The sequence below is a fragment of the Phodopus roborovskii genome, unplaced genomic scaffold, assembly GCF_943737965.1.
Source record: "Phodopus roborovskii unplaced genomic scaffold, PHOROB, whole genome shotgun sequence".
In the NCBI taxonomy this organism is placed as follows: domain Eukaryota; kingdom Metazoa; phylum Chordata; class Mammalia; order Rodentia; family Cricetidae; genus Phodopus; species Phodopus roborovskii.
The window spans coordinates 13,876,378-13,902,802 of record NW_026126563.1 but is presented as its reverse complement, the minus strand read 5'-3'; the positions used below and the strand labels follow the sequence as shown (position 1 = coordinate 13,902,802).

At 45.4% G+C, this 26,425-nt stretch overlaps 1 protein-coding gene across 1 annotated transcript in view; it reads right to left on the bottom strand.

Annotated features, from left to right (window-relative positions):
* Positions 1-26,425, bottom strand: part of Lama3 (laminin subunit alpha 3) — a 197,625-nt gene that overhangs the window by 152,368 nt on the left and 18,832 nt on the right. Inside the window, exons 5-6 of the mRNA XM_051202047.1 lie at positions 1,408-1,525; positions 662-780 (exon numbers count right to left, since the gene is read on the bottom strand). Coding sequence (XP_051058004.1) covers positions 662-780; positions 1,408-1,525 — 237 coding nt within the window. The remainder of the gene's footprint in view (positions 1-661; positions 781-1,407; positions 1,526-26,425) is intronic.

The window sequence follows — 26,425 nt, the reverse complement described above, 5'->3', positions numbered from 1 at the left end:
TGACTACCAAGGTCCAGCTATCAAAGTATTGAAGTCAGGTAATCAAAATCCCCCTCAAAAATTAAACATGCCCAATCAAAATTAAACACCTCATCCCAACATGTGTTTCCCCATTTCTCTATATAAACCCCCATTTTCCGATGGGCCATGTCTGTCTCCTCTCCATCCAGAGGCAGCCCTTTGCCCCTGCAGGACAAATACCCCTTCCCCTTCTCCCTCGCTTCTTTCTCCTTCCCCCACCCTCTATCTCCTATCTTTGTCTCTTATTCCCTGCCTTTTGCCCCTCTGGGGCAAACAAACCTCCTTTGTGCTGAGAACTTGGTCTTGGGGTGTCCCTTCACCAGAGCTAACACAGCCACTTGCTCTACCTCCTCCTCGGTCTTATTAGACACAGTTCATAAGAAGGTGGGATGGGTTGTCACCAGTTACCAGTGACCACCACCTTCTACCATCAGGAGAATTCTGAGATCTGTGGGCCTTGGATCCCAAACTCTAACTTCCTGGGGAGAATTCAGACCCAAATGGAACTTCCAACTCAACTCATTCTATTTCTTCCAAAGCACAACTTCTCTCCTTAATCCATACTGTCCTCTGGGGAGGACAATGGCATAGCATCCTGCGCTCTTCCTAATCCTACCCTACTGCCCCAAAACCCACCGACCTCGCCGTTTTCCAGAGGCACGATGCGAGAATAATCAGTGACGCAGAGCACCTGGTCATCTCCAGAGATGGCTGCGTTTGCTTCCTGCCCAAACTGTTCCAAGCAATCTCTTCGAGAATCTACAAAGGAAACAGTTGAACATTACCAAATAACGCATGCTTTCTTCTAGATCACTTCCGGTACCTTGTGTTTCCTTAAGAGGAAGAACCAAGAAGTCTTTTGGACTTCTAGAGGGATGCCTAGGATGAAGTTTTTAATTCATGAAAAAGAAATACCTGGTTATTTCAGTTCAAGTGCCCTTTAGAAACCATGATTGAAGATACGCTATTAAATCCTCATGCCCCGAGTAGGCAACTTTACCCTCCAAACAAATTCGCTGACACTTTGATGTGTCATGTGGTCCAGAGGCACTTACATACAACATTAGCAAAGATAAAAGGTTCAATATGAGTAACGCAGAGCCCAGGATCCTAACTCAAGAACATGAGTCACAGTTCATTTACAGGTACCTTCCGCCATTATGAGCAGAACTTACAAAACGGGCTGCCACCTTCAATCTACACGTGGGATCCTTAGAACCAGTGCACACATGACTGAGAAAAGGGGATATTTTGTGGACAACTTAGGAGGTCCAATCCCTATCTAGTCATACTGGGATACACACACCCCACAAAAGCTAAAACCATAGTCTTAAATTGTTTCAGGTAATCAAAGCCCTTCATAGCATAGAAGACAAAATTACTTACGAGCAAAATACTGCCATGGTGAGTAGGTGCTTCCAAAGTCTACAGATCTTTCCAAGACCCAAAGATCAGGGCGTGGAGAATTCGCAAATTTGATTAAAACATAGGCCACATGGAAAAGCTAGAAAAGCAAGAGGGATACAGTTTGTCTGGACTGAGAGTGTAGCTCAGTGGTAGAGCACTTGCCTAGTGCGCACAAGGCCCTGGGGTCAATCCCCAGTACCACCAAAAAGGAAAGATTAAAGTCCATAGCTTTGACCATTTCTACAGGATGATGAGTGCCAAGGCTACAAGATGCAGATCCTATTTCTGTCTGCCCGGTGGACATCCCTACTTAGCTGCAGCCTTTCAAGATTATTACTCCCCAAACCACATCATCTTCTTTCTCTTCTCAGTACATATGGTCACTATTAATGTCACATCTTCCCCAATATGTCTTGAGTTTCAGCGAGCCTGCATAGGCTCATGGTCTAAATCAGGAGCCTGGTTGTAAGTGCCAAGAGTGGTGTACCGCGTCTTTTGAGGAACAGGAAGCAACAAAGTGGCTGGAGGTTCTCTTAGGAGTCCCTGTGGTCCTGGGGAGGTCACAGACGCAGACTGAGACCGAAGCAGCTCTTCCTCTGTGCCGCCTGCACTGGCCCCTCTTTTCCTGTTTCCCTTCTTACCAATGACCCAAACGTAGGAAGAAATGACGTTGGGCTTTGGTCTTGCTCTCTTCACCGCCAGTTCCTAAATGGCAGACACAGCCAGGAACCCAGCCGGTGTCTCTGCAGTTTATTTCCTGGTCCCCTTCCTCAAAATGCATCTACTTTGAAATCCCAGCTCTGTGATTATACAGCCAGGCCTCCAAATTGGTGCTACTATATCCAAAATTTCAATCCACCAAGGACCAAAACGGTTGGGCTGGAGGGTATCACATTGGTACTGTGTACATTATTCTTGTCTGTGGTGTTTGGCAATGCAGTGTGGAGCAAGTACTTGCATCACATTAGGTATTGTAAGTCATCTATGGATTATATTAGGATGTGATAGGCTATACTCAAGTGTACCATTGTACACAGCAAATCGGGCATCCCTGAAGGATACACAGGAGAGAGGGAAAGTAGAGACAACCCCAGGGACACTGAGGGATGACAGCAGAACAGAGGTTTAAACAAATTTGCACCATTGTGTTAACGAACAAAGACCCTCCCTGTTCTCCAAACCCTACTATACCACAAGCAACAGGTTCTATGGTGGCTTTCTGAGCAGGGTGCCTCACTGCCATTGGCTTGCCCACTAGAGTCAGAACAGTGAACTCATCTACTCAGGAGGGAGGAAGGAAACGACTCAGACTCCATGGGGACCTCTTTCCTGGAGAAAAAAATACTACAAGAGAAGGCTTGGCATGTAATGCAATAGTAAAACACATGCAAGGCCTTGGTTCAATCCCTGGGAACAAAATAATAGTAATATCAATGGCAACAACAGCAGTGGGAGTTTTAATGCTTTTTTCCCACATACAATAGCTTAAGTTGTAAGGAGTGTGTGTGTGTGTGTGTGTGTGTGTGTGTGTGTGTGTGTGTGTGTATTAAAGTCTGAGAACTATGATCAGTTATTTCAAACTCTAAATTAGAAACCCAAATCTACATTCTTGCTGTCTCTCTGTCTCACCCTCCCTCCCTCCCTCCTTCTCTCTCTCTCTCTCTCTCGGGTCTCCAAGTTTCTTTACACTTTAAAAAATGACAGAAGACCCCAAAAGTCTTTTCTGTTGATTTTTCTATTGACATAAACCATATTAACAACTACAGTTGAGAAAGTTTTTGGTTTTGTTTTGTTTTGGTTTTGTTTTCAAGACGGTTTCTCTGTGTGGCCCTGAGTGGCCCTGAGTATCCTGTATAACAAGTCTTTTTTCTGTCCTACGAGCCAGCTCACAAATAATGACATGGAGATGCCTTATTAATTATGCTAATGGAAGAGGAAAGAGAGAAAAACAGAAATAGGAGTGGGAAGGAGGGAAGACTTCAGTAAGTAGACAGGGAGCTGTGGCTTGTCTGAACTTACTACCTGGGCCTAATGTAATGGACATGGGGAGTCTACCCACTGTTGTTTAGCACCAGCAGACAGGCTGTTCCATTTTCAAAGGTGACTCTCATGGTTTCTGTCTTGGGACCTTTTCTGAGGTTCCTTGAGACACATGTGCATGCGCTCTGGTGACAGATAGGATGCACTCACTTCTTATCCACTGGCATGGTCTGAGGGATCTGTGGTGATACATTATTTATGATTTATTAAAGTTTGCCTGAGAGTACAGAAAGCAAGGCAAACCATAAGCCATAGAGGTCAGGCAATGGTAATACACACTTTTAATCCCAGGACTCAGGAGACAAGCAGATGGATCTCTGTTAGTTCAAGGCCACACTGAGCTACATGAAATTGAGCCAGTCCCAAAGAGAAACAGCTCGCACAAAGGTGATTCAGCACCTGGAATCACAGCCTTTAATCCCAACACTAGGGAGGTATAAAAGGAAGAACCAAAGGGGTCTCGCAGGAGAATTTTATTCTCTAGCCCTTTCAGCCTGAGGTAGAGGGGAGAGCTGGTGGCCGGCTGCTTTGCTTCTCTGATCTTCAGCTTGAAGCTTGAACCCAGCATCACTCTCTGGGTCTCTTATTTTTCATGTTACGGGGATCTACCCCACCACCCCTGTAGAAACCTGCGGCCCGTTCGTGCAGGGTGCCCCAGCTCAGCAGCAAACCCCCTCCTGCGCATGTACTTCCGAATGCTGTTGTGCAGTAGTGAGTGGTCTCCTGTTGCTCACGGCCTGGCTCAGGCACGGTAAGCCAGCAGGCAGGGTGTACTTTCTCCCTGTTGATCATTGAAGAGCACACCACAGTTTTCTTAGTGGCTGACTCTGTTAAAAAGCTTTCTCTATTACTCCTGTACTTCGGAGACACTTCAGAGCAGATATGAGTCCTGAGAGTCACCACGAAGGAGAGGCCGGGAAACTAGAAGGCAGCAGGCAGAGGAGGAGCGAGGAGCCAGAAGCAAAGGGCACTTGCAAGGGAATATTTGGGGGCAAAGACAGGGGGTGGTGGGAGGGAAAGAGCTGAAACTGTGAACTTGTAATCTCTCAAATGCTTCTGGAACAAGCTAAAGCTGGCTTGACTCTTGGGAGACACACAGGAGTCTTTTAAATAATGTTCCGATGAAGCAGATAAGACACTTAAAATGCCTTTTGACTTCAAAAGACTTCAAGATGAAGAGGTGCAATAAAACAGAGCCCCCATACCCCCTTCTCCCTCTGAAATCCCTGAAATAGCAGTTTGCTACAGCTTATTCATCTCAGGGCCTTCCTGAACTGAATGTTTGCTGTGAATGAATAGAATTTGCTATGAATACAATAACACATGGATGTATGCATGGATGCACACATTAACCAATTTTTAGAAAGCTATATCATTGCTCCTGGGTTCAAGAAGCAGACTCTAGCAGGTACACAGGTACAGCGTGAACCTCAAAAGGGTTGTCCTTGTGTATTCTAATTTAATGAGTGAACAGATTGATACATAAAGAGGCCTTTTAATAATGACTTTTCCTAATGCTTTACATTGAATAGTCTGCAAACCTATAGAAAATCTAAAAACAATATGCAATGGCCATCCACCCATCTGCTGTTCACATTTGCTACACACACACACACACACACACACACACACACACACACACACACACCTTGCTCTGGTTTTGTCTTTCTCAATAATGACATTACAGATTGTGATGATGTATAATTTATGATTTATTAAAGCTTGCCTAAGGGTTCAGAAAGCAAAGATAGCCACAAGCCATAGAGGTCAGGCAATACACCTTCAATCCCAGCAGCCATACTAGTTAGCCATAGAGCTCCAGGAGATGGTGGCATGCACCTTTAATCCCAGGACTCAGGAGACAGAGGCGGATGGATCTCTCTGAGTTCAAGGCCACCCAGGGTGAATCAGTCTAAAAGATTAACAGAGCCCACACCTAATCCCAGCACTAGAGGGTTATATAAGGAAGATGCAAAGGGCCTCATGTGAGAATTAGTCTCCAGTCACGTTGAGGAGGAGGATGAAGCAGTCTGGAGATGAAATCAGAGGTTCAGGGGATCACCCCTTTGGTCTGAGGCAGAGGTAAGATATGGTGGTTGGCTGCTTTGCTTCTCTGATCTTAAGTTAAAGCTTGAACCCCAATATCTATCTCTGGGTTTTTAATTATTCAATGGACATCAGGTGTTCTGGACAGTTCCACAGTCTAGCCTGCAGGCTGGCTATCCTGCCTTATTTGGCTCACCATCTGGCACAGCCGAAGGAAGCACTCTTAAGCTGACCACCACACAGGTGGTCAGGACACGGGTGTGACTTTCTTTGTCCCTACTTCAGCCACTCAAACAGCTTGAGGCTTTTGGTTTTTCACCAAGAAGGGAAGAGACACTTCACTGTGGTGACCTGCTTTGAAAGACTTTTATAAAGAATCCAATCCTCAAAACACCATCAGAGCCAGTGATGGAAATGTAACTCAGCCAGTCTGCAACCTGACCTTTAGTGCCCCCATCGGCAGCTCTGCAGGACCCCTGTCTCTGCATTTGCCCCCATCCTGCGCAGAAAAGCCCAGTCCCTTGTCCCTCATCAGAAAGATATATTTGGTCAAGTTCTAAGGAAGCACTCTTAGCTTCTTACTGGGTCCCAGAAGAAACTGCTTGCTTGAAAGACAATAATGTAGATCATTCCAGAAACTGTCAGGACATGATCCAAAAAATGGGACCCTAGCATCTCTTTCTGGGAGGACTCCACTGCAATGGTGATGCAGACAGGTCATCAGAGGCTTTCTGGGTGTTTTCTTAAAACCTCTCACTAGTCCTCTACCTGTGAGGGCATGTATACCCTTCATCCCCAGGTCAACCTGCTCAGAATAGAAAAACTCACATCAAGGGCTCTGCACTCTTCCTAAGTAATGAGGACCTGAAATAGCAGGAGGTCAAAGATTAGGGCAGAAACTAGAAGGAGAGAAAAGTTAAGATTCTATAACATCCGGGTTGGAAGATGATGCAAAGAAACTAACTTTTAGTTAGAATAAATAAGTCCAGTGAACTATTCCACATTAGAGCGATTATAGATAAAGAGAGCTGAGTTTGAATGGTTCCATAAGGAAATAACATGTGTATCCCAACTGGAACATGACATAGTGTGTTCACATATATGTATGAATATATACTTACATATATAAATGTATTTGCATCAATTTGAATTTTTAAAAAAATCACAAAAAGCCTAAGAAATAAAACCCCAAGCCCAGACTGAGCCTAAACATTGGGGCTTAGCACCATGTGTACACAGTCTCCACTCCAGAGAAATTAATCTCCTTCAGTTGTTCTGATTAAAGAAAAGTTATTTCTGGTAAAAAAGAAAAACAGGAGGCTTTGGCTGGGGGGGGGGTTACAGCAGCATCATAGAGGGCTTGCCAGTCATGCGTGAGACTCTGAATTCAATACCCACTACCACCACACTAAAAAATAAAGCCAAAGATATGGGTCACTAGACACAGTGGTGCGTGCCTGCAAATGCATCACTCTGCAGGCAAAAAGCAGGAGGAGCCAGGAAGGCTGCAGACCAGCCTTGTCTATGCGGAGTTCCAAACCAGTTGTAGAGACAACACAGTAAAGCAACTAGGAAGACCTGGGTCACCAGTAACTTAGAGGAAAACAATGAACAAGAAGAAAATGGAAGCCCCGCATCTAAATTTTATACTGGAGAGCCGAGGAGACAGCTCGGACAGTAAAATGCCTGCTGTACAAGTATGGGAACCTAAAACAGGAGCTGTGCCTGTTTGTGCACAAGAGTGACCTACAGCTGGATGGGGGTTGGAGGGCAGAGACAGGAGGATCCCAGAGCTCTCTGGTCAGTTGGTCCAGCCAGGCAGTGAGCTCAGGGTCCAGGGAGAGCTAATTTCATATCTTCAGTGTCCATGTAAGAGCCAGGCATGGCCATGAACCTCATTAACCACAGACTGAAGGCAGGAAGACAAAAGGAGGACCCCTAGGGCTCTCTGGCTGGCCAGACTAACCTGTCAGTAAGCTCAGGGTTCATGGAGAGACCCTGCCTCAAAAGATGAAGTAGAGAACAAACGTTAGTGGGAGACACCCACCATTTCCATCCCAACCCCTCTCTCTCTCTTTCTCTCTCTCTCTCATACACACACACACACACACACACACACACACACACACACATGCGCGCATACATACAAAGACAAAAATATTTTATACTGATAAAGTTTTAACACATGGGGGTATCTGATGGTGTAGAACATGATTCCCTGTCCTTATGAATTCAGTCATTATTCCCTAGTGGGCTTAACGTGTACAACTTGAGCCCACACTGCTATTGGAGAGCATTTTAGCCCCAACCAACATTTGCAAATAGTAGTAACTATGAATTGGTCAAAGCCCTATAAAACTCAATAAAACCCAGTTCAGTGGCTTGATTGAGAAATGTCCCCCATGGGCTCATGTGTTTACGTGCTTGGTTTCCTACTGATGGCACTGTTTGTCAAGACTGTAGAGCCTTTGTCAGGGCAGCCTTACTGAGGGAAGTGCATCGCGGGAAGTGGACTTTGGGACTTTATAGTGTCACTGAACTTCCAGGGTGTCTTCTGCTTTCTGTGTGTGATTGGAGATGTGACCTCTCAGCTTCTTCCTTGGCCTCCTACATTAGACTTTCCTGGAACCATAACCCAAAATAAACTCTTCCTTAAGTTGTTTTTTGTCATGGCACTTCATCACAACAACAAAACGTAGCTAATACACGCAGGATCTCTGAGTGACATCCTACAGCAAGTCTTGTGTTTTAACCTATCCTCTAGCTACTCTCAGCTATGAGGGAATGTTTGTGTCTGGAGCCTGACTCCCCTTAGAAAACCCCATTTTTTTCATGCATGGCTTCCGGTTTGCTAATTTACAAGCAAATCGCTACAACATTTGATTCACTCGCTGAACTGAGCAGCCAGAGAATGTACCTGACAAACCATGACAGGAGGAAATTGCATAGTCATGTTCACCCGAGGCAAAAAGAATTAACTGGACTTTAACTACTGCCAGTAGATTCTCCAAATCCTCCTCTAATTGGTTGACTAATTTTATTCTTTATTGGATAGTAACACATTTAATTAGTAACAGAACACAAAATGATGCCATAGGAAATATATGCCATGTGAACTCAGAAGGACTTGCAGCGGTAGTAAACGCAGCGCTAGCATAAGTATTTTTGTAGTGCTGGGGTAAAGACAGGACTTCTCATTAGCACTCTAACACACACACACACACACACACTGTAGAACTATTGAGTTAAGCTAATTCATATCATCTAACATACTAACCATTCATTCATCCTGTCCAACATAATCTTTGATCAGCATCTCCCTGCTTCTCCATTTTCCAGCTCTAACTACTGCTTTTCTGGTCTTATTATGACTAAGGAGTCAATTACTGGATGATGTGGTCACAGTAAACAGATGTGCCTACATGAAAGCCCCTCAACCTATGAAGGAGACGAAGGGTCTGGAGACAGCTCCAGTACTTCACAGCTTTTTTACTCCAGCCATGTATTTCTAGACGGCATAATGATGGCCATGGGTGCTAGCTCAGCATTCTCAGTTTTACCAGCATGTTTACTTTGAGAATCAGCTGTCACAGGAAGTATGACTTCAAAGCAGCCCAGCTTCGTATCAAATACACTTAGAGTGTCCTCTGACCTTTACTACCTTTACTTCCTGAGCTGTAAAGCCTCTAGTGTGTGAAAACTCATATAGTTGATTTATTTGGGGGGAGGGGTCAGGGTCTCATGTAATCCAAGCTGGCCTTGAAACAATAATCTTCTTGCCTCTACCTCCTAAGTGCTAGGACTACAGATATATACCACAAGATGTCCCATTGCTGGTCATGACGACAAGCTACACAACAGCATTCACCTGGTCTCCGAGAAAGATAGCAGCCAAGTTCTGGGGTTATCAGTCTGTCCTCTGGGTATGTAGGTGTCACACGGGGTCCTTCAGCAACTGCCCAGTCTGGCTAGAGACGGGCCATATTTCAAGTATTTGTCTTTTCTCTGTTTGACTTCTGGGAATCTGAATGTCCTTCCTGTCACCTGAATGTCTCTGTAAACAGAATGTGACTCCTACTTTAAATGTTCCAGGCTCCAGTTTTCCTGTGTCCCTTACAGGAAGGCAGCTGGGTGCATGCCTTGGGCTCTCAGTGCACTGGTGTCTCCTTCCAAGACTCTGCATCTAGTGCAGGAACACAAAAGGACAAAGACATTAAAAGATTCTTTCCAGAAGCACTGTCAGGCTTCTGGGGACAATGGTGGCTCCCAGCAGGGGCCGACTGATCCCAATATCTAGACCCAGGGCTAACCAAGTGATCAGGACAAGCAACAGCAAGCAGCATCCAGATTCAACAGTGACCCTGCAGATGGACTCCAGGCAGAAAGCTGCTGTGGTTCTGACTGCAGCCTCCTGGGTTCTGACCCTGATTTTCTTTGTTTCCCAACCCCCACCTGACACCACATCTCTGCTTCTTCCACTCTTGAAGGCTACCTTTTTCCCTGTTACCTGTAACACCATGACTGCACACACAAAAATATACATGCACACTCAGCTCTTTTACACACACACACACACACACACACACACACACACACACATATTCCCTTACACAAACGTGACTGCAGTGACATCTGCATACCCAATCACTTCTCTCTGGATGGGGGGGGGGGGAGAAACTGCCTGTCAAAAGCTCATCCCATGTCCTGTGCTCCAAATCTTACTCTCCTGACCTTCTATGGATCCATACCATTAGCTTGTAGATACGTCTGCTATTTAAAGGAAGAGAAAAACTATCCTCCTTCCAGCCATACCCCTCCCTCCCTTCCCTTCCATATCTCTCCTACCCCAGCCATGTAGCTCCAAATGGCCGTGAACTAGCTCATCCCCTTCTCTCCTCCAATTCTCCGAGACCCTTTCCTTTCTCCCATCCTTCACTCCTCTTCCATGGTACACCACTGACAACCTTGTCGCCCTCCAGCCAACTTCTTACACAAACTTTGCAGCCATATACCCAGCTGTCTACTTGGTATCTCACTTAGAGGAACCCCCTTCCCCACAACTCAAAGTGACCCCAACTGGAGCCTAACCACGCCCCCCAAGGTGCCTGCTAACCTTCCTTCTCAACCCACTTCTCTCTGATTAGACGTCTGCATCTCATGCTTCAAAAGCACTAGGCAAAAACAAACAAAGCAAAACAAAACAACTTCACACAAGCAATTGAGTAAAGGTTTGCCTTGAGAATGCAGAGTGAATTCTGAGTTATCCTACATCGGAGCACTTGGCACCTAGAGCCTTAAGTCAGAACAACCAACACAGGCTGCAATTTACATGGATGAGGGCAATGCTGATAGGCAGCTAGAAATTAAGGAGTGTGCTTATGTGGTGTAAAACAAGTCACTTCCACTGTAAGTAGGGCAGCAGAAGCTGTCTATGTCCCAGATGTTCCCACCTGGCTGTCCTGGATTTTGTAAAGACCCCAGTAGGCATTCTTCATGGCAGGACAATGTGTGGAAAGGCTACGGTGAAGCTCTGTGGTAGAAAGGGTCACAGCAAAAAGAGAGGCAGGAAGATGGCTTGGCATGAACGCCATACCTTCTGCACCTGACGGGTGTTAGAGTGGGTCTAACTGAGCTGTGGTCAGAAGTTGGCTTCAGTTGCCTGGAATCCATCTGTGAGATGTTAAATCTAGGCATGAGGGTTACCAGAGAGGGGACACAAAGTAGAAAGGAGCCAAGGAGGTGGGCAGGGTGGCCAGACAGGACGCACCACATAGGATGTGGGATAATGGAGAGCTGGAGCCAGGAGCCCGAGAAGAATCAGCTCCAGGCATCCTGGTGGGTGTGAGAGCTTTTAATCTCCCAGCACACTGGCTGAGAAGGGGGCTAAGTGGGGGAGAAACATTGTCTGTCCCTGCCAGCGAATAGCACAGAGCCAACCCATCCCAGCCTCACCACCCACGGGATGAGGTCTGCATCTGAAGAGGAGTAAGCATCGGTGAGCAGCTAAGGATTCTGCCAAGAAGAGACAGGCTATTGTGGGTTGAAGGAGAGACAGGCTATTGTGGGTTGAAAGGAGAGACAGGCTATTGTGGGTTGAAGGAGAGACAGGCTATTGTGGGTTGAAGGAGAGACAGGCTATTGTGGGTTGAAGGAGAGACAGGCTATTGTGGGTTGAAAGGAGAGACAGGCTATTGTGGGTTGAAGGAGAGACAGGCTATTGTGGGTTGAAGGAGAGACAGGCTATTGTGGGTTGAAGGAGAGACAGGCTATTGTGGGTTGAAGGAGAGACAGGCTATTGTGGGTTTAAGGAGAGAAAGGCTATTGTGGGTTGAAGGAGAGACAGGCTATTGTGGGTTTAAGGAGAGAAAGGCTATTGTGGGTTGAAAGGAGAAACAGGCTATTGTGGGTTGAGCCCCCAAATTCTGTCACACCAGTCCTCCATACCAGGGCTTGTTCCACACACTTGAGCCAAACCTAGATCCCTGCCTGTCTCATTTTTCTGTCTAAGTCCTCTAAGTGTCTTCACAGTTCTGGGCACTATCCTTGTTCCCTGCACCCGAAATACCACATAGGCAAGAAAGGACTTTCTCTTGAAACTCAGTGTTGGTTTACTCTATTTGTCTGGCAAACATGGTCTATAGATGCTCCCACAGCTGCAGCAGATGCCCCCATGCTTTAGAGGCTATTTAGTGGATCTCATTTAGTGGATATTTCCTTAGAAAAATGCAATACTAATTCTAAATATTTCATATGACTTTCGGCATGCAACATTTATACCCGAGTACGTTTTACACCATGGCAGTATTATATCGGATAGTAGGACACGGGGATGTGGAAACTCAGTGTCACTAATGACCATATAAATGCCAACCCTGAACCATCGATATGGACGGGGTTTCAATAATGTGAGGCGTAGTAGCCTCACACAATGTCAAACTGGATGTGATAGCACATTTACACACATAGAGAACAGTGCATTGGGCAGCATTGCATATTGCATGACCTCTGACGAGATTAAGTTGTGAGGGCCTGCTGAGGACATGTCCCCCTTCCCTAGCTAGGTACGAATCTATCAGAAGCAAAGAGGCTGTGCAGATGAGGAAAAGTTCCTTTTATTTCTGATGAGACCAGCGTTAGAGGGTGGGAGTTGTGGTGGCTAACGGTAGAGTCCTGAGAGAGTCTGTGGTTGGGGCCCAGTGTGGCTGTGAGCAGGCGTGGATTGCAAAGGCAAATCCTCATCTAATTAGACATAAAACTTCTCCTGGCTCTCAGCACACAGATATCCTGCTGCCACTGGAATCATTATAGAGGGGAGAGAGAGAGAGAGAGAGAGAGAGAGAGAGAGAGAGAGAGAGAGAGAGAGAGAGAGCCTTGCAAACGGTGCAAAGGCTAACACGGTATCAGCATCGAATCAAATGATATTTTTGCTATAAAGGGAGAAACTGAAGTCAACTCAGAAAAGAAAGATGGGCCGGTAGGTGGCCCGGTAAGGGTGCCCGCCACCAATCTGATAACTTTAGTTTGATCCCTGGAACCTATGCAATATAGAAAGATAAGGTCCTCTCTGACCTTCACACATGCACTGTGGTCGACGTATACCAACGTGGACACACATTCATATACATATAAGCACACACTAACCAGTGGTTCTAACCTTCCTAGTGGCTGTGGCCCTTTAATACACAGTTCCTCACACTGTGGTGACCCCCCCCAACCATAAATTATTTTCATTATTATTTCATAACTGTAATTTTGCTACTATTATGAACTAGTGTTGGGGACCATCACCATCCTCACAACCTCAGATCTCTGAGATAGAAAATTGCTGCCTCTTAAGAAATAAACAGAATGTTTAGCAGAGCATTCCAAGGTACAGGCTTGCGGTTTCACAGCCAGGTAAAGAATAGCTCAGGGTTGTCTCTCCTGCCTCACTTTCTTTTCAGTGACCTGCCGACAAAGAAAGATTAACCAACCGTGGTGGTGAGCAACGGCGCAGATCTTACGGCGAGGTAAGTGATGGGACAAACAATTTCTCGGAAAGTCTCTGTTTCTTTCCAGGCTCAAGGAAGCCCTCAGGATACCAGGAATTAGGGTTAAGAAAAGGGACCTTGCTAGTGCCTCCAGTTACCGGAACCTGATTCAGGTTGTCTTTAGATAATCTCCCAACGGCCAGACCTCTAGAAATTGGTCTCTGAGGGAAAATGATCCCTTAAGGATTCCTCCTCCAGGCCCCCCTTTGGTGGCTAAAATGAAGCCTTCCCTTGGGGGGGGCCTCTTCAGCCCAACTTTGATAAAAAAAGGGGGGGTGACATAGATGCATTTATTGGAATTTGTTCAGATTTTGGATGCTTATAATTCAAGGGTTATCTATAACCTCCACTACAAGAGATTTCAATTAAGGATGTTTTATTTCAATGAACTAATCTTGCCTAGAGAAAAGAAGGGCTAAAAGATGTATGTATGTATGTATGTGTATGTTTGTATGTATGGTGTGGCTACACATGTGTGTATGAAGTGTGATTATGAATCTGTGAATCAAAACAAAAGGTACTATTTAACTTGCTTGGGATATGGTAACAAGAGACATCAGGCCAGCGTCTTGATTGAAAGGGGTGGCGATCTGTGCCTCCCACTCTGCCCCCCCCCCAGCATGTCGGCAGGAAATGGCCAAAATCAGCATTTCCTGAGAGCCACAGTAACCTCTATGGATGGTTCAATACTGTCTTTCTGCCCTCCTTCATGCCCCTTGTTCTTCATTCCCTCCTAGGTGTTACTCGGTTCATCGTTGACTGTCCCATGGGTCGGGGCAGAAACTAGAATGTAAATATCTGATATAGTAAGGGGTTTGAGACCCACAGGTTGAGAACCATTGCTAAGCAAACTACATTTTACAAAAGAAAGAGAGAAACTAAATAAAGGTAAGCCCCTTTATCCCTTGCAGACTATAAAGGAAAACTTATGACCTGGCCCATTCCTCAAGTCATTCCACTCAAGGTTGGCTTCTCTGTGACAATCCTCTTGGATAGAAGCAAGTAGAGAAACAAGCTCCAGACAGTACACAGAGCTCAAGTGTCTGCCATGGGATTGCACCTTGCTTTGTGGGGGTAACATAAATGCTTCACGGTGCACAAGATGTATTTATATACAAAGATATTACTAAGCGACAACCATAAACATACTTTACAACTTCATCAAGTTAAAAGGAAACAATAGAGTGAGGAGGGATCTAAGGTTGGAAAGAAAACAGTATGAAACTGCCAAAACACACGTAGACATTTTTATACACATCCGAATGGATTCTTAGGCCCTGCTCATTCTTCTAGAGATGTCCACTGGGGACCTTGATCCAGTAGGAAAGCATCCTGCAAGTTAGGGGGCTAACTACCACAGCGTTGCAACAGGAGACAGGGGACCTACTAGAAATAAGAAACTGAAGCATGTTTGATAAAAACAGCCATTTAGAAAGCACTGGGACAGGCATTATTCCATTATGGACAAGAACTTTGGATTTCAGAAGGCCTAAGGACCATCCCTACCCTGGGTCAGACAGCACTGACATTATTGCCAGGACAAAGCTGGGGTCAGGACCTTCTTCCCTGGGAAGCACAGGGAAGGCGCCATGCACAGCCAGCAGAGGGAGCAAGAGACACAGTATGCCTTGTCCTCACTTCTTTGTGTGGCCCAACCAGAGGCCAGATCCCCAGAGGCTTATGCGGAGGAGGAACCTGTTGTCACTGTGAGGAAGGAACTGAGTGACTTGCTAACTTGGAGAGTAACAAATTTAAACCTGGTCTTATGCTGTTGCCATAGTGACCAAGTAATTGGAGTAAGCTGGGCAGCCCAGGCAAGATGCCAGACCAACCTATGCCAAATGTGCTTGGCTCTCTGTGTCCGCAGTTCCACATCTACAGATTCAATCAGCCATTACTAAATCTGTCAGATCTGGGGGAATGCTGTCTCTTCACTGAGCACACACAAACAATGCAGTACCACAACGGTTCATACATTTACCCTGCACTGTATTACAGACTGTTCCAGTGAGACCATGCATAGGATAGGTCACATGCATGCAAGCAGCACTCCATTTTCAGAAGGGACTTGAGCATCTATGGATTTAGGTGTCCATGGGGAAGCTGGAAACCTTCTTGAACCAATGCTGAACCACTAGACATTTTTGTCTTGTTTTCTCCAGACAGGGTTTCTCTGTGGCTTTGGAAGCTGTCCTAGAACTCGCTCTGTAGACCAGGCTAGTCTCAAACTCACAGAGATCCACCTGCCTCTGCCTCACAAGGGCTGGGATTAAAGGTGTGCGCCACCACCACCCAGCTCACCAGATACCTTTAAGCTCAGCTCTGCCAAGGCCTGAGCTGAGGCAGCCAGGCCTGGCAATGTGGCTCATGCCTTCCTCTCTAACACAGGAGTTCACAAAACATCTGTCCTCCCCATCTCCCTGCCTACGCCTCCTTCCATAGCAACAAGGCCGCCCTGTGCCCTGGATGTGCTTTACTTCAACTCAGTCAGGCTTTGAGCTCAGCTTCCTTGCTCCCTGCTCATTGTCCCAGCTAGTGTCACCTACCTCACACCCTTTGCTAGAGCCACAGTCTAGAGTTCAACTGCCCATGTCCCCACACTCCCCCCCCCCCGGGGTCTGACCATTGAGATGGATCCCAAAAGGGAGAAAGGGAGTGAGCAGCTCTTCCGGCTCTGGCTCCACTCACCTCCACTCATCTCTCTGGGAGAGCCTGAGAAAAAAGACGGCAGCAGCAGGTGATGAGGTGGTGGTGGGAACCTGCTCAGCAAGGAGCATGAAAGGCGACAGTGAACGCTCCAGCTGGCTGTGTCCTGATGCAGCAGGCCACCTCACCCAGGGTGCTTTACGCAAGTGTGGCAGAGTGGATCTCCCCATCCCCGTCGGGAGTTTCTAAAGGGTGGAACATTTGCCCTAGTGGTAGCTTGGGGGCTGACTCTTGAGTTAAACAGAGGTAGAACCAGCAACATCCTGGCAGACAAGGAGCCCAGGAAGTAAATGGCTGCTCACACTAAGGAAGAAACAGGGGTTTGGGTTTGGTTTGTTTTTCCTGGAAGAGGAAAATGCAATAGACTGAAAAGTGAGGAACGAGGGAGAGGGAGAGAGAGACAGAGACAGAGACAGAGACAGAGAGGCGCAGGGGGAGGAGAGGGAGGGAGACAGAGAAGGAGGGAGGTGTGTGTGTGTGTGTGTGTGTGATGTGATATGTGTGTATGATGTGGTGTGTATGTTTTGTGTGTGTGTGTGTGTGTGTGTGTGTGAATGTATGGGCACTCACATGAATGACCACACCTAGTGTGTGATGTGCATGTGGAGCCTGTGGATGTCAAAGGTTGTCCTTAAGTGTCAGTCCCCAGGTGCCTTCTGCCTTTTGTTTGGGAGAGCATTTCTACTGGCCTATGGGCCTTGCCAATAGACCAGGCTGGCCTGCAAGCTTCTAGAGAACCTCGTGTCTCTGCCTCCCATTTCTTAGTTCTAGCATTACAGACAGACGTGCACAGCCTGTGGCTCATGGCTCAGCACTGGCACTACAGACAGGCACAGCTGCCATGCCTGTGGGCTCTAGGGATCTGGACTCGGCTCTGCAAACTTAAAAGACAAGTGCTTTACTCACTAAGCTACCTCCACAGCCCCTGGGACTCTTCCCTTTTCCTGGAAGGAAATGAACTTAACTAACTTTATTGTTTCCTTAACCTCAAGCCACAGCTGTGCCTGGAAGGATGTGGAGCTCGGAGTGAGTCCCTCCCCATCCCGTGTTAACTCATGATCTCCTCACAACCCTGTGAGTTAGAACTAGAGTCATCCCCAGACTTCAGATGAAGACCCTGACCAAGCCACGCCTGTTGTGGAATATCATTTTACCTGAACAAAGATGTGTTACATTTGTTTAAGCTGCATTTGTTTAATTATGTAAAGATCAGTTGAATTGGTTTCACCTGGCCCACCTAAGGCACCTGATTGATTGGCCTAGTAAAGAGCTGAATGGCCAATAGCTAAATAAAAGAAGGATAATTGGAGCTGGCAGGCAGAGGAGGAGAAATCTAGGAATGAGACAAGAACAAGAAAGAAGAGAATGAGGAGAAAGAGTAACATGCCCCTTGCCAGAAGCCAGACAGCTGGACAGCCTGACATGATAAGCAGTGAAAGTAAGACACACGGAAGGAAGAGAGGAAAAAGCCCACGGCAAAGGGTAGGTAAAGAGAAACAAGTAAGTTAAAAGAGTTAGCCAAAAGTGAGCCTAAGCTAGGCCACACATTCATAGTTAATAAGTCTCTGTGTCATGATTTGGGAGCTCAAAAGGAAAAGCCTGATCCACAGCCTATGATCTAAGTGAGAGTTATGGAAAAAGTCAAAATCACAGATAATGATTCCAGCCAGAGAAACACCTAGCATTTCGGGTTTTTTTTTTTTCCCCACTAACTTGTTCTTGGTTTACATACAGATTATTTTTTACTACAATATAGCATCTTATCATACTAGATGCACACCTTGAGTATGTATGTGTATACATATATTTTATGCACACACATATATCACAAACTGTGTACATGTCTTTTCATATTTGTATAGATAGCATGTGTACACATATAGAGAAAGTTTTTTTCTTCACATACCACATGGATCTACTTAGAGCTTGGCTCCAACCCTATGGCATCATTTGAATGTCTGTGTGTGAATGACCCTTTATTACATACACATTGAGCTTGTTCTCATTTTCTACAATCATAAACAAACTTTGGACAAATGTCACGGATCAAACACTTCAGCATTTATCTCATTAATTTCTGCAGGTAAAATCCCCCAACGTAGCCATTCCATACTAAGCATAGTAAGTCTCCTGAAGTATAAATCTTTGGGAAGATGGTCCATCATCACTGAACCCCCAGAACGTGGGGTGGCTGTGTTTATAGACACTTCACTCGGTAGAAGAGATAACTGTCTAAGCCAATGGTTCTCAACCTGGGGGTCATGATCCCTGTAGAGGTCAAATAACCTTTTCACAAGGGTCACCTAAAATCGTCAGAAAACACAGATTTTGTTTTATATTACGATTCATAACAACAGCAAAATTAGTTATGACGTAGCAATGAAAATAGTTTTATGGCTGGGGTCACTACAACATGAGGAACTGTATTAAAGGGTTGAGGCATTAGGAAGGTTGAGAACCATTATTCTAAGCTGAAGCCTGATGGAAAGCCAGGAGAGTGAGGACGGTCAGGACAGACATCAGTGACATTCCCCCTAAGGAATGATGACAGTATTCCATGTTGTCTAGTGCTTAACCATAAACAGTGAGTCCTCCCTACTGACCAGGACATCCCTATACACCCTGGCCCCAGCCGGCTGCAGCCTTCTGGACTCATCACTACTCCCACAACCAACCGTGAGTGCAGGAGCCTTGCTGCTTCCCAAAACATGGTAAGTTTCCCTCTCTAACCCCAGCACTGGGGAGACTGAGGCAAGGAGGACTGGAGTTCAAGGCCAGCCTCAGGTACACTGTGGGTTCTAGGCCAGCCTAGATATGGCCCCGCCTCAAAAGGAGGAGGGCAAGCCAGCAAGATGACTCAGTGGGTAACAGTACCTCCAGTGTCTCCAGTCCCAACGACCTGAATCTGACCCCCAGGACCTGTGTGGTAGAAGGAAGGAACTGATACCCACAAGTTGTTTTAACTGACACATATGTGATCCCACACACACACTCAAAGTAAAATCTAATAAAAAAATATTTTTAAAGAGGAGAGGTGGGAAGGGGAGAGAAGGAAAGAAAATGGGGGAGGGGAAGGTAGAAGAGGGAGGCAGTAACTTCTTCATGAAAGAGAGGCCAGGCCACCCTGCAGAAAAAGGGTGGAATGTAGGCAAAAGGATGCATGAGCCATGAAACAGGACGTAGAACTATTTATTTTGCTGGTTTCAATCCATCCTAGTTTTTCCCCACTTTGGCCATGGCAAAAAAAAAAAAAGTGAATAAAAATGTAATTAATAGTGAATGTGTAAAACCTACTGGCCAAAGCTTCACAGTCTCAGCATGGCCATTCTAATTGCTTGGAAGTCTTGAGATTTGGAATTGGGCAAATGTTTAAGTGGCTTCCTAAAGCCTGCTATGTGTTGTTTTTATTTGTGAGTTAATTAGAATAAAGTGGTTTTATTTGCAAAATTAAAAAAAAAAAATTATACTTCCTTCCTAGCCAGTTCTCTGGTTGCTTGTATGAATCTTTTCAACTATATGGAGATAGGATTAACATTGTTTTTAATGGCACACAGATGTAGTTTCTGTTTAGCTTTTTCTTCTGGACATGAACCAGGATCCTAGGTGTTTGCTGCCTAGCAGGTATTTACTGCCCAGCCCTGTAACAGCCTGCAAGTTGTGGGCTGACTCAGCACACAGGGAGCTTCCGTCCTGATGCCACACCCTGGACCTGCCGTCCAGGCTGCTCTGTGAGCTATCATATCCTGGCTCTCACCTTTCCTGGACAGAAAAACCCTCTGGCTTTACAGTGACCAAACACTGGAGTCCTAACTGTGTGAGTCAGGGCTTTCTGGGAAGTCACCAAGTGGGTCACCGTGGCCGCCACTGGTCACTTTATCACATTAACGCTCCTAAGTAGACACTGAGAAAATTCCAGAAGCAAGTGCTTCATTCCCCAGTGCATTGTGCCCAGGTCAGAAGGTCCCCAAAGAGACCAGAGAGGCAGAGCCACCAATGCTAATGCACAAGGTTTATTGATTGCTCTATCCCTTTGGTCAGCAGCCTCCAGAGGGAGTGTCCTCTTGGTCTATTGCTATGTTTGTTAAAGGAAAAACTGCAGGGTTACATCAGCAGGAGGGGAGGGCAGCAGGTGGGTTCCTGATTGATTGACATTTGGGCAACAATCAAGAAAGTTTTCAAAGTCGTGTTTTTTGGTGGGTAATACCTGTGTACCCATTATTCTCATAGAAACATTCTGTGGATTCTATGGCTTGCAGGTGGCCTATTGTACCAATATTTTTCAGAATTGAATTTCCTGGAGACTACAGAGGCATTTATTTTGGTCAAACGGCCTCCAGGATCCAAGTATCTAGAAGGCTAGGGGGTCTGGAGTTCCTTCATGTTCAGCTTTGGCCCTAAGCCTGTTGCATACAACATAGCCTCCAGGAGCTAAGGCTGCAGGGAGGGTTGATCTGGAGTTGTCCTTCCTATCCAGCTTTTACCCTTGTGCATGTTTCCAAGTCATATGAAATCACAGCCCTGACTGTCTGAACAGAAAACATATTTAGTATATTTTCTGTTGTATATGTTTTATTTGTGGTGCTAGTTAGAAGGAAAGGAAACTAAAAATGTACCAGAGACCTTTCTAATCAAGTAATCTGTAACTGTAGAAAAACATGTCATCAATTGGAATAGGAAAAGGAGTGTTGACATTTACAGTTGCATGGAATTCACCATTTGTTGGGGAAATGGCACAACCCAGGACTTTTCAGTTGTATGGGTTTAAAAAAGAACATTGCTTGCACAGCCCCTAGCCTTAAGCTCACAGTCCACATGAACTGTATAACACAGCTTCCAGTGGAGGCGGCAGCCAGGGACGGTGCCGAACAGTGACGCTGGGTTATCTTGGGAGGAAAGCAGCCAGAGCAGGAAGGAAGGGAGGGTATTCTGAGGACTGTGAACTATACCAGAAAATGGCTGAGGGGTAAGAAATAGCACACGGTGCTCGAGGGCCAAGGCTAATCTTCCACTGACATGGTACAGAGTTTGCAGGGGAAGATGCCACCAAGAAAGATGGCAGGCAAACATCTTTGTCTTAACCTATGATGCAAGCGCTTAGGAGGCTGAGGCAAGAGGGCTGCTTGTTTGTGGTCAACCTGAGCTGTCCTATCTCTAAAAAAGTAAAATAGCTAGACTCTGAAGCTCTCAGAAGTCTCGCCAGGAATCTGGATTTTATCGGACACTAGAGGAAAGAGACTGGAAGATGCTAATCAAGGTGTGCCTCACTGGAGGGATCTTTACTTCCTCTTTGAGGCCATGAAAATATGGGTGGGCGGGCCCTTGGAAGATGGCCAATCCTCATCTCACCATTAGGGATTCTGTTCTTCAGCCAACTACAAAATAAGGTGAGCCGAGGGTAGAAGCTGGAAACCAGTTAGGACTGGTGAGCCTGGCCCGCTGTGAAGAGTTATCCCGAACTGAGTTGGAATAATACAATGGCAGTGCAGACAAGCCAGGCTCCAGAGAGCTTAAGAATCAAGCCATGGTGAGGACACAGCTTTTTGGTAGAGTACTTGCTTACCACACACAAAGCTCTGGGCTCAATCCCCATGCCACGCCTGTAACCCAGCACTTGGGCGATGGAGGCAGCTAGATCAGAGAAGTTCAAGCTCATTCTCAGCTACATAAAAAGCCCAAGGTCAGCCTGGGAGGAAAGCACCAGAATGTGCTAAGTGGTAAGTACTAGGAGGTAGAACATTTGCCTGGCATGTATGAGGTCCTACATTCCATTCCCAGAACCACAAAAGTAACAATATTAACAAATGCAGTAAGGAGAAGGAACTAGAGGAACGTGAAAGGAAGGCACTGAGTCGCGCGCTGGTAAACCCGCCCTCGGGATGAGGCATTTGCTCACCTCTGTGCCAGAAAGGCCTACCTACCCCTTCTGTGGTTGACTTCATAGCATATTTACTAATAGCAAGTTGTTCCAAATTCAATCTATGGTTTCTAATTTTGTTGTTGCTACAAAATAGTTTAAAAAAAAATATGTTGCAAAAAGAGCTGGTGTCCGTGGAACCTGTCCTCTAGTGGCAGAACTAAAGCAGGCCTGCTCCATCCAGAGATCTGGCCTCACACAACCATCTTCCTCCCGTTGTTTCTGTACCCTGACAAACGACAATTGATCCAGGGTCATTCTTTGTTCATGCCACACAAGCTCAGCAAAGCCTTTATTGGGCACCTATGGTAGCCTAAACATTGTGTACGATGTTAGGTGAGAGAAGAACATTCCAGAGTGGGAACTAAAGACCACACAGTCCCTGGCTCCCCGGAGCCATGGTCTGGACAGTTTCTAAGGAATACTTTCTGGTTTTGATGAGGCCGAAACAAGGTACTGTCCACCTTCAGGATGGCATTGCATCCATGCAGGGGTCCAGCTGGGAAGACTCCTGATTGACAACATCTGCCAACTTCTTCCAAGGCAATTCCATTCCCCAAATCTTCAAGTCCAAGACTGACTCAGAAACCAGCCCAGGCTTCTTTCTCCCACACCTGACTCCAAGCTGATGCTGACAACAAAGAATGATTTGGATTCACTCACCAAAGTCCCACAAAAGTTAAAAAGGAGATATATATATATATATGTGTGTGTGTGTGTGTGTGTGTGTGTGTGTGTGTGTGTGTGTATACACACACATATATATATACATACATATATACATACATACATACACACACACACACATATATATGTACATTATCCTAGAAGGCATCTCCATATTAAATTCACTCTTCCTTGGTTGGACCCTGTGTTTTATCTGGTCCTTGTGTCCTGTAGTAAGTTCATAGGAATAGAAGTGTAGAATGATACTATATTTCCCGTGTGACCTCCTTTTCTTTAAAAGTTACAATACTATACTATTTCTTTTGTTCTTCTATGAAACATTATTATATCTTAGAAATGTTTATACATTGTATTTTGATCATCTCACCCACTCTCCCTCAACTCCTCCAAGATCAACCCTCCCTCAACTACCTTCTGACTCTGTACCATCTCTTTTTTTTTTAACCATCAAACATAATTCATGCCACCATGGACTCTTGAGCATGGGGTCATCTCCTTGGAGCACAGTCGACCTGCCAGGTGCCTTGTCCTTAAGGGAAACTGACCCTCTCTCACCAAGTATCTCTCAATTGCCACTAGCTCTCCTCAGCTAGGGGGCGAGATTTAGTCTTGGCTTTTTAGATATCCTCTGTGGATGTGCACACGTAGAGGCCCATTGGCTGGATGTAATCAAGGTGTGTTGTATACATACATGAAATTGTTTAAAATATTGCTTTTACAAAGCCCATACCCACATGGTAGGAAGGGAGACTGAACCCACAGGTTCAGAAGGAGACAGAGCAGTCTGACCATCCTGACAACAGCATAAGATGCCGAACTGATTCCAGCAAATGAAGGCAACCTTCACTTCTCAGCAAGTTAAGAAAAGGGGATTCGGTCGTGACATGTTTTATTTCCAAATCATGCATCAGAATTCACACTTCACTAATTCTAAGATGTTAATGTGGCTTTTAAATGGTGAAATCTAGTCTCTTATGACATTTTTATGGTTGAGAAAATAGATCATATCAATGAGGCATGCAATATGAATTGTACATGACAGTGCATGCTTCTTGTCATACCATACTGCACCAACATAAAAGAGAAAGGAAATGTGTTCAGCTTGGTGTGAATTATGTCACTCTTCCAGATCTTAAATGAGAAGAATTTTTCTACAATACCATATGAAGTTTTCTAAAGGCACGAAAGTTGTGAGTCTACTCTTTTTAATAATGTGTTCAGTAAAATTCACTTCATTTTGTTAAATAAAAAAATAAATATTGCTACTACCTCAACGAGGTCTGGAAATGAAGCCATTAACTCATTAACCTCCACAGTCCTGGAGTTGGTTGGTTTTATAAACGGGGAACTAGCACAAAGCATCTAGCCCATGTGTTGTAGAGGGCCATACAGCACATCAGCAGGATGGAAGGCACAGAGGCCAGGGCAGGCTGACTGTGGACCACACAGCCACCCACTGTACACAGCTGCTCCTGGCCAACCAGGAGGAGGGTGGACATACAGTGCTCATGAATATGTATGTCATGACTGATTTATGTCAGACCCCAGCAAATTACTAACGTGTTGCGATGTTGGCATTTTCTTAATTTAAGTGTCTTAATTAGAGGTTCTTTAGTGTATCAAAGGGGTGCTTTGAAAAACAAGTTTTTTAAAATGGCCTATAAAAAAAAGCTGTAAGTACACCAGTATGGTTATGTTTGGTGAGGGTCATCTTGGAGGTTAAAGTGTCCTGTTATAGAAAGCCTCAGGTAGAACGTGACATAATAAAGTTTAGGCATGTAGCCCACTGGTAGAGCATTGGCCCAGCATGGGTCAGTCCCTAAGATCAATTCCCGGTGCCTCAAACAAACAAAAAAAAAAAGTGACATGATAAAAGTTTGTAATGGTGCCTGCCTGTAACCCTAGCATTTGGGAGGCTAAGCCAAGAGGACTATGAGTTCTAAGCTATCTGGACCACATAATTAAACTTTTCTCATTAAAAAGGAAAAAAAAGTGACAATAGGTCAATCTTGGTCATAACTGATAAAACTTGAATTGAGCTTCACGTTAGCTCTTTGGAGAAGAAAAATAATTCACCACTGAATTAGCATTGACCTAAGATGGATCTTGGGGAATTAAATCCCATGCAAACTGACAGGAATGGCCCCGCTTATGACAGAGAGTAAAGAAGCTGAGAGGCCTTCTGCCATAAAACTAGGCCCACCCCGAATGAAACGACTTTCTAAGAAACCTCGGTATCTTTCGATTCATTTCTTCGTAGCGGAATTTCTTAGGTGAACTGCAGAGTGCACCAACAGCAGCATGTGGGTGCGTGCAGCGTGTGGGTGCGTGAGAGGGTCACTGGTGTTCATCTTTGCATGCATGTTGACGACATCCGCCAGGACCACACCAGCAGCTGCACTCCCTCCCCCCCCCCCCACTCATGTGGCTTACCGTGCACTCAACGGTGTTTGCTTCATAAATCGTAGACCTATTGGCAGCCATTCTCCAATTGCCTCCAGAAACCCTGACCACAGGAGGGCGCTAAGCTAGCTTTTCTCTCTGTAGATCTGCCTGCTCCTGTACAGCACACATGGCCTCTAAACTGGCTTCCTTTACACACCATGTAGCTTTTCATAGAGAGATTGCAACTCTTGCTGTTGGGTAACAAACCAATTTGTGAAAATGATGCTCATCAGTTGATAGACCTTCTAGTGGCTTCCATTTTTTAGCTGTTATGAGCAGTGCTACAGTGATGGCTGATGAGCTGGGTTTCTGTGCTCATTTCTCTTAGGCATAAATTATAAGTGAGACCACTGACTCATATGGCAGCTTTGTGCTAAACTTTGTGAGGAATTACCAAAGGTTTTCAAGCAGCTACACCATTTTGTATTTCTATCAGAGATGTGTGTGGGTTCCAGTTTCTTCATAGCCTATCATCATCTAGAACCCAGTAGGAAATCCTCATCACACCAGAAAAAAAAAATCACAACTTGAAAAGGGATAGAATAATATGAGAACTTCTTTAAGGCAACAATCATAAAATGCTCCGATAAATGTTCATAAAGACTCTGAAACAAATACAAAACCTCCATGAATAAATAGAACATACAACGAAGAACAGGTAGAAAGGGGTACTGAAAACCCCGGGAGGCAAAAGTTAAAATTTTCCATGTGGGCCTGAGAATGTGATAGAGGCAAAATACAAAATAATCTGTGGACCTGAAGACAGAACAATACAGACTGTCCTGTCAGAAAAACAAAACTGGAAAATAAAGAGAACACAGCATGGGAACTAGAAAACAGTAATGGAAGAGCTAACATTTGGGGGCCACAGAGGCAGCTCAATGGTTAAGAGGGCTTGCTGCTCTTTCAGAGGACTCTAGTTCAGTTCCCAGCACTCACGTTCAATAACTCCAGCCCCGGGAGGGGGGGGCAACCTCTGCAGATACCTGTACATGTGGTAAACTCTAGCACCAACATGCATACACACACAAAAATTCAAAGCTAACATTTGCTATCAGAATCCCAGAAGGGAAGGGGCTGAGAATTATTCCGTGAAATAATGGTTGAAATGTCCAAAGTTGATGGAACG